The sequence below is a fragment of the Balaenoptera musculus genome, chromosome 6 (genome assembly GCF_009873245.2).
Source record: "Balaenoptera musculus isolate JJ_BM4_2016_0621 chromosome 6, mBalMus1.pri.v3, whole genome shotgun sequence".
NCBI lineage: Eukaryota > Metazoa > Chordata > Mammalia > Artiodactyla > Balaenopteridae > Balaenoptera > Balaenoptera musculus.
In genome coordinates this window covers 8,540,703-8,549,587 of record NC_045790.1, presented here as the reverse complement: position 1 = coordinate 8,549,587, position 8,885 = coordinate 8,540,703, and the positions used below count along the sequence as shown (strand labels likewise).

Below are 8,885 nucleotides of genomic sequence, written 5' to 3'. Positions count from 1 at the left end.
ACCAACTTGGCAGAAACATATGGCTGGCTATAGAACAAAAAGAGCTATCTGAATGCAAACTATTGCCTCTTAATCCTTTAATTAGACTGACTCCTTCAGAAGGAAGCACAGTTCACTGTTACTGAAAGAAATCAAGAGCAAATACAGACTGTGAGAGACCTACACACACATGCGCGTGCACATAATGATGTATTCACATGAAGGGGAATAAATACGGTGGACTCAGAGTCTAAAAAAGAAATTTATTTGTTTCTGAGAGCCATGATTTGGGACACTAAGAAGTTCTGGGAATCTGATTTGGGAAAGCGTGAGGGCGAGATGCAGCAGGGCCGGGCGTGTCAGAGGCTGTGCACGGCTCCCGGGGTGAACCGGCTCTGACTTCGGGCCAGGGAGTTTGCCCCAGCAGCGCCCTGACAGCTGAGGAGCCGGGAGGCCCTGGCTCCAGAGAATTTATTTGGAACCTTTCTTCTTTTTCCTCTTCTTTTTCACTGGTGTTTCATCTAGCGTACCATCCTCTGCTGTCTCAGCTTGCTTCTGTCCCCTTTTCTTTTCTTTCCTTTTTCTGGGCTTCGAGGGAGAGTCCCGGTCATCGAGTGGCCCCACGCAACCCTCTCCAGCCTCAGAAGCAGCACCAGAATTCTCATCCCAACGGGGGTCTCCCAGCTGCCACTCAACTTGGTCTCCCTTCTTCTTGGCCTTGGGGTGGGTGCAATTTTCCACATTTTTATCTTTCGACTCTTTCTTTCTTTTCTTCCCTGCTTTCCTTTCCACTGGGGTCTCTGAAGCCTCTGGCCCCACGGCCGTGCCCTGCGCCTTACTCTTGCGCTCCGCCATGCGCCTGGCAAAGTACTCGCGGATGGTGAAGGCACTGGTGGTCATGGGGGAGATGTCAGTCCCCTCTGCAGCGTCAGGACTGGGGTGGTCCTGAGGTGGGGAAAAGAGTAACACCGGTTATGCATCAGCTAATTACTCACCACCACCCGGAGCCCCGCGCCCTCGGCAGCCCGGAGACCACGTGGCTGGGGGGCCGGGCTTCTCCTGGACTCCTCGCCGGCCGTCGGGTAGAGCTGAGCTGCAAGGTGTGGAATGAGATGGCCACGCGCACCAGCTGAGGGCCGTATGGGGTGGGAGGCCAGGGAGTCGGAGGCTAACTTCACAAGGTAGATGGTGAGTCACCTGGACGCCATTCTGACAGAACGGCTCCTTGGCAACAACCTTATAAATGGCAACGAAGTTCCTAGAGTCACCATCAGAAACAAGGACCCTAAAAGCCCGGAGCTCTGGGGTGTCGTCAGACACCTACTTGGTCTCGCTGTGGGTGCACAGGCCTTTGCGCCCTGACCCACAAGCTCAGACGCCATGCGTATATGGGAGCCCCGCTAAACCAGGAGCCACGTGCCAGCCTCGACCCCGGTGTGTCCAGAGCGTGGCCCTCTGGCAGCCGCTCGAGAGAGGAGGCACCAGGGCTGGAAGGGCCCGTGTGCCCCCCTCCTCCCGGAAGGAACAGGAGAGCTGGGGTGCCCTCTGCCCTCAGCTGGGGGTGGGAGACATGAGACGCCCCCCCCTACACTGCCGTGAACTAGACACCCATGGCTGTGTCCGTCTGCTTCTAAATGGAGGAATTACTCACTCATAACCACCGGGATTAAGTGTGGTTTACATTTTAATTTTACATAAATACACTCAGTTGTAAGGCTTGAGAAGAGAAAAAGAATCCTAACTTAACAGGCTGGGATAAAAAATCAAATGCTGGTATCACACCATATAGGTTGTGGCTGGCTGGCAGTAAGGAGATGAAAACGTGTGCGTGAAAAAGGAAGCACCTTCAAATGGAAACATGTAAGGACTGTGCTTTAAGTAAGGTCAGTGTCTGGAATAATTCTGCCCACAGTCTTTTAAAATAATCAAGCCCTTAAACAAGTACACTAAAACTTAGGTTTTCACAATTACCTGGCTTCCCCCTTCACATTCACTTACTCGCACAGGACGAGATGGGTGGTCCGACCCTTTCATGGGGTGGGAAAACAGTTTTCTGAATAAATCAGTTTCCAAATTAGGAGTCTGCAAATTATTCTGAACTGGGCGGGCAAAGCTCTGCTCGTGCAGCTAACTTTATTACAACCACACATATAACTGGACCATGTATTTTCCTGTTACTGCAGCACTCGAAACCCAGCTCAGTGGGATCAAAGTAGCCTCCCGTCTGAAATTTCGGGTGAATCAATATTATATCAGTGGGCAATTGGGCTCTGAATGGCCGCTGACCCAGAGAGCTCTCCCCAAAGGGTACCTCACCAACAACATCACAGCTTATCCAATCAGCACAAACCTTATTTTACTCAGGGCTAAAAACACAAAATCACGTAGTCAGTTTCTTAAATTTCAAAAGGTAAAATGCAGAACATGTGGAATAAACCAAATGAGCTTTTTAAATGTTATCTATCAATATTCAATTTTGGCTGGAATCCCATGAGGTAATTTTGAGAAAAATTTAAAAATAGCTGCCACAGGAGCCAAAAAAACAAGGTCACTTTGTCTTTTTGTTCCTCAAATGTTGAAAAAGAGCTGAAATTTTGCACAGCAGGATGAAAAATCTTCTCAAGGCTCTCCTGATCCCAGCCAATCCCCGCCTGATGGACGAGAAAGGTCTTGCCTTCCATTTAGTAACGGCGCACGGCCACACACGGCAAGTCTCCATGAAGGAGGCCTGTTTACATAAAATAGGTCTCACTTAGCTTCACAGTATGAAAGGAGTTTGTCTTACGTGGGCCAACTCCTCTGGAGTGTATCTGTGTCTTAGGAACTCAAATCCGAGTCATATCCTATGGCTCCTTACCTCGTTCACCTGTTTATTACCTTCTGAATTCCTGCTTTTAACAGTTAAATCACAGGAACTAATTACTGGTATTAATCACACTTTGAATTACTAGAAAATACAAGATCGTTTTTGAGTCGCTTGTTGAACTCTGCGGGCCTTTCTAATCCTAGAAAATAACTGCTCGTAATCAGGTCCTCTGGTGATAAGGGTTTTAGTAATCACGAGCCACTGCACACCAAGCTCAGCGGGGCGTGGAGACAAGCCAGAGAGGTGCCCGCACCCAAGGGAAGTGGAGGCAAAACAATGCCTTGCAGGGGAGAGTGGCGGGCAGCCTCCCACACTCCAGGAATGTACCTGTTTTGAAAACCATGGAAACAAAGGAGGAATAGGTCGCAGACGTGACTGCTGTAGAAGCAAAGCCCAGGTCTCATATTTCATGACTTTATAAATCATAAACCCAGTTTTACTACAGTGATTACAATCCCTGTTTCTATATTCTCAGCCATGAATGCATGAATGTGAACAATGTACACCTTTTTAAGAAAACGAATACTTTTCACATCTGGTCTCTTCTTCAAAGTAAACAAGTACTGAGAAAAGCACCGGCAACTTTTTAGTACTCTGAAATAGCAACAAACTCGCTTCTTCCCACATTTCCACTAAACGTATAATGCAACCACAAAAAAAAAAAAAATCTGTAATACCAAATGTGACTTTCACTGCTTCATAAACTTTGAGAATCCCAATTTGCCAACAGTGTTCTAAAAACTAGTAAAATAAATTTACAAATAACTTGAAAACTTCCTGTTCCATACAAAATACCAGCAAGGGAGGTATGGTTAACTAATGATCTTACCGAACATTTGATTTAAGCTTAGGGATTTAGGAAACCTTTTCTTTTAAAATTCTAATTCCTGCTATTAACTAATGGAGGGCCTTAGATAAATCCCATAACCTCTCTGGGTCTCAGTTACTAATCAAGTCAAATAATAGATTAAATTAGACTTGAAAGTCTAAAATTTACTGAACTCTGAAATGACATTTGGGCTGACCATTCCTCTGTGACACCAGACAGCAGAGGAGGGATAGTGAGGCTGTATAAGCGGGTAGCAGATGAGCTCGGCTCGCAGACGACTATCACCCCAACTGTCAGGCCAAGATGCAGGAGTGATGGCAATGCACCTACAAGCCCATCCACGGAGAATATTTTACAGCACCTGTAAGAGAGCACACAGCTGGGCAGCAGATCTAGTAATACCACTTAGGAGAACAGGAAGGGCCAAACACTATTTTGCAACGAATAATTGGTAAGCATTCATTTAAAAGAATTGACACTATATATTAGAAGCTAAAATCAATAAAAGCAAAAAACTGGGGTGACTACTAACTGGAATATGAATCTATTTTAAACCTAAGTACTGGAAATCATCCCAATATTTCTAAGAAAGGTAGTAAGAAGCTGGAACTTTTAAAACGATAATAAATTCCCATTTTGTGCTTAAGGTTTTGAAGGTTCTCTTTTTATATACCTTGGCTTGAAAGTCTCCACTGATCCTTTACATACCCTAAATTTGTGTTCTCAAGAGGCAGAGAGTCAGGAAAATACCAATGAAGCTATCCGGATGGAAGCGGAAATGTGATGGGTTTCTGGAACGAATGACCTGGCAATCTCTCCCTCAGCTTCATGCCTCTACAGTCTAAGATTCCTTAAGTCCTGCTTGAATGCCAAGAGATAAAATAGCTGTCCAGTCACAGCATACACAAGGACAAAGTCAGGCTTTCCCCTGGGGACAGGGAGGGACAGAGTCTCTATAGTAGGAGCTAGGTAGGGGTCTCTCTGTGGAACCTCCAGCCTTTCTGTTGGCTGTGACGTCCCGTCAGTTCACCGGTCTCCTCACTCAGCTGGGGAAGGGACATGTCGCCTGTAGCTGTGCATATCCGAGGCCATGCAGTGCAACTAAGACGAAGAAGCTTTCCAAAGACACAGTTCAGTCAATGAGGGGAAACAGTTAAGGGAATCAACAAAACAGTTTAAAAGGTTTCTCCCTAAATTTGTAATATATCCACTACCCTACCTCCTTTTTTGTTAATTAAAAAGAAAGATCCAGGGCTTCCCTGGTGGCGCAGTGGTTAAGAATCCGCCTGCCAATGCAGGGGACACAGGTTCGAGCCCTGGTCCTGGAAGATCCCACATGCTGTGGAGCAACTAAGCCCGTGCGCCACAACTACTGAGCCTGTGCTCTAGAGCCCACGAGCCACAACTACTGAGCCCATGTGCCACAACTACTGAAGCCCGTGTGCCTAGAGCCCATGCTTCGCAACAAGAGAAACCACTGCAATGAGAAGCCTGCACACCACAACGAAGAGTAGCCCCCGCTCGACACAACTAGAGAAAGCCCGCGCGCAGCAACGAAGATCCAACGCAGCCAAAAATAAAACAAATAAATTTTAAAAAAAAAAAAAAAAAAAAAAAAAAAAGAAAGATCCAAAGCTACATTGAGAATCTTGAATTATTTTCCATATATTTTAAAAGCCACCCTTTTAAAAATATAAAATGAAATAGTCTGTGTTGTTCTAAAACATTGTTTCGTGGGTTAATCTTGTCTGTCTCAGAAAACCCCGCAGTGTTCTCGTTTCTTTCAGAACCTATGAGTGTACAGCATGTGTTTAAAAGAACATTTGACGATGGATTTTCCCAAGCGATAGCAAGGGCCTTAATTTCTACCCCAACCAATAAACACTCTGAGGGTCAGAACCCAGGAGGACTGTTCCCCAGCTCACAGAACGTCAGTGGTTTAAAGCCAGAAGAGCCCGGCGGGACTACTCCCTCCATCATGTGTGGAGACTTGACCCAGAGTGCCCGCAGCCCGGTGCACTGAAGAAAGCGGCTATCATTTCTTGGATGCCTTCAGTGTGGCAATCACTTATTATCGTATGTCACCCCACCTTGACAGGGGTAGAAACCGAAGCTCAAAGCACTTAATATTCAGAAGGCCTGACGGTGGGAGCTGGCAGAAGTAGGATTTGGCCCAAGGCTGCCAGGCGCAGGGCCCATCCTCCCTCCACGACGGCATCCCGACTTCCGGCCTGCATCACACAGACCCACCTGTCACCGTTTCTCTCTTCAGAAATCATCCCAACACTGAAGTATATATCAATTGGTCCATGCTCAACTTGATGAGGTAGAAGTTAACTGATGCTAAAACTTCAGGTCGAAAAAAAGGCCACAAGAAATAGATACTACTTTCCAAACAGAAAAATACTCTATTATCTAGTTTGCAATTCATATAAATAAAAAAAATAGCCTGAAACCAGGCTTAAGAGTTTTATAATTAGAGCTGGAAAATCTTAAGGCCTAAACCTATCTCTGGCGATTCTGAATTACAAATGGGGTAGGGGCGGGGGGCGGGAAGAGTTGGATGCAAAGGACACAAGACCTTGCAGAGAGAGACACTTAAGAAATTAGCTATCATATACAACAGTCATCTCAGGTGCCTGAAAGATGCATGTCGCCTTTTCTCAAATGGCTACAGAATGTCATGAGTTTGTTCTTCGCTTCTTTTAGGTACTCTGCCTAGAGGCTTTGCAGCTCAGTGAGCTAGCTGCTCAAGCCCTTCTGGGTTCCCAGTCCTCGGTGTCATTCAAACATGTCTACTGAGATGGATTAACAGTGAACTGCCCAAATACAGAGGATTCTCTTTACTATTCTCAGACGAACGTTGTTAGTAACTCTTGGGGCAGGGAAACACAGCAGCTTGGATGGAGAATTGAGAGAGATGTTTGGGGCAGATGCACCATAAGCATAAGGTCTACCAGTCACGATGAGCGTACAGCCCAGGGAGCGGTTTCAAAGGCACACACTTTAGCTCGCCAGCCTTTGTCACGTCACTGCCGATCTTAAGTGACGAGATGACTGAAGCCTTTTGAGTTCCACGTTGAGATACAGGCTGCAACAGTAATCCTTCAGTGAACTTTCTCATGGAAAGAAAAAGCAGACACCCAGAGCTCAAGGGTAATGGACTTAGCAACGGGGTCACCAGCTCTGAGAACTACTGCTTGTGATGAACAAACGCACGCTTCCACCCCAGCCCGTGTCGTCAGCTTGTGCTGGATTAGTCTGTGAAGAGTTAAGAAAGCTTGGCAAGTGAGTAGCTTGAAAGAACACTTGCATCTTTCCTAAACTTTCCGGCAGGACAGCTCTGACAAACACAAGTTATGTCTTGACGTCTCCTGGGAGGCAGAAATTGCGCCCGTCCACTTAGGACAGTGATGAGTTCAGGTATGAAGCCATTTCATGACCCGTCAAGATGGGGGCAGTGCTGAGGTGAGGGGGTGCCCGGACATGTGAGCACGAAACCCTTCGCCAACAGAGGGAGCCGAAGGCGCTGCCGCGGTCGCCCGCGACGCTCTTCCAGATCCTTCATACACAGCTGTGTGCGTCACTCCCTTAAAGATCAAGTGCAGAGCTGCCTCCTTCAAGAAGCTGGTCCCCTGTGAACAACCACTCTTGTTTACTACTGCGACTATCAATTGGTTACTTCTACTTTCTGGTTTTGTATAATTTGCTTTCTAAGCATCTTCCCCAGGAATTTTTAAGTTCCTTGAGGGCAGAAATCATTCCTATCTCATTTGTGTTCAGCACAGCCTCTAATGAAGAACAAACACATGGTGAGCGCTCCAGGAAAGCACAAAAGACACCAACCCCAGGCAGACCCAGGCTGAGAGGCACTCCCCCTCCCCCACTGAACCAGAAGCTTTGTATTTGTCAGCACAGATTCCCCGGCATGCCAGGCGGGGCTCATGACTAGAAGGGGCTTGGGAGGGTGGCAAGCAAAGAGAGAAGCAGCATTTTGCAGCGGACAGTCTTCCCACCCAGATGAAACCACACCCTTCTAATCAGATGCCACCTTGCCTCACAGTGCAAATCGCTTTGCTAACTGCTGCAGGTGCACCCCAGTGACTTTTAGTGTGACCAGCCCATCACTCCCTGTGGCCCTGAGCGATGCACAGCTCAGCAAACGATCCATACATGTCTCTTCTGGTCTGTTATTCCACATGTTACCATGTCACCTTCTGGAAGATTAGGTAAATCGGAAAAATGAGGCGCTGTGTTTTATGGAACTATCACATGCATGATGTGGGGCGGGCTGAACATCAGCAATAAAATAACATGCATGGGTTGACTGTTCTTGCCATCAAAAGAAGAGGCTGGAAAGCAAGAGAGTTCTAGAGTACATCTGAGGCAAAGTCAGGAGATCATTCTGAGAAGAAAAACAGGTGGATCAAGTTCCACGAGAAGCCCCCGGCAGCAGGTTGTTAAGGTGCAGCCTACATGTTATCTCGAGCTGATCACACAACCTGGGAAGCTGTGCATTCCCGGGAGTCATCAGAATGGTTTGCCTCCAGAGGTTGAGCAAGGAGTGATCAACATGCTGGTCATAAACCAGGGATTGTGCGACTATGTCAGCATTTCTTCTCTTGCTTTCTATGGCACCTTTTTGGTTTCCACATGATTGAAAACACTGTTTCACTGACAATGAGCTATTTTTGCACTCACAAGTTTACTCAGGGGTAAAATCTGGTGTTTTTTTCAAGATATCATTCACTCACTCACATCTGGAGTTAGGATAAACACACAAAGTCTCAGAAATAACCAGCCTCATGGAATCTGCCTGGGAAACACAATCACTTGCAGGATTAGCAAGCATCACAAGAGTTAAAAACAAATACAAGACTCCACTGACTGACGGGACGTTTTGATTTGAAGAGGGGTTAAAAATAAAAAATACAACAACAGAACTAGAATTACACGGCAACTCTTAACTTTATGTGAGTGTGTACATGTGTACAGTGTGTGAATGCTCATGCAAACAGGTTCTAGGAACCCAGGACCTGTGCAGGGGTTCCAGGAGGGCTCTCTCTAGAACACGGCTGGCAAAGTATGCCCCGAGGGCCAAATCCGGCTGCTGCCGATCTTCGTATACCTCACAAGCTAAGAATGGTTTTTACATTTTAAATGGGGGGAGGGAGGGGGGGGAGAATCAAAGGAAGACTATTTCATGACATA

The 8,885-nt window shown here is 46.7% G+C and overlaps 1 protein-coding gene across 1 annotated transcript in view; it reads right to left on the bottom strand.

The window, feature by feature from the left end:
- Positions 1 to 222: 222 nt before the first annotated feature.
- PINX1 (PIN2 (TERF1) interacting telomerase inhibitor 1) overlaps positions 223 to 8,885 on the bottom strand; it is an 85,138-nt gene continuing 76,475 nt past the window's right edge. The window contains exon 7 of the mRNA XM_036856855.1: positions 223 to 924. Coding sequence (XP_036712750.1) covers positions 451 to 924 — 474 coding nt within the window. The 3' untranslated portion in view covers positions 223 to 450. The remainder of the gene's footprint in view (positions 925 to 8,885) is intronic.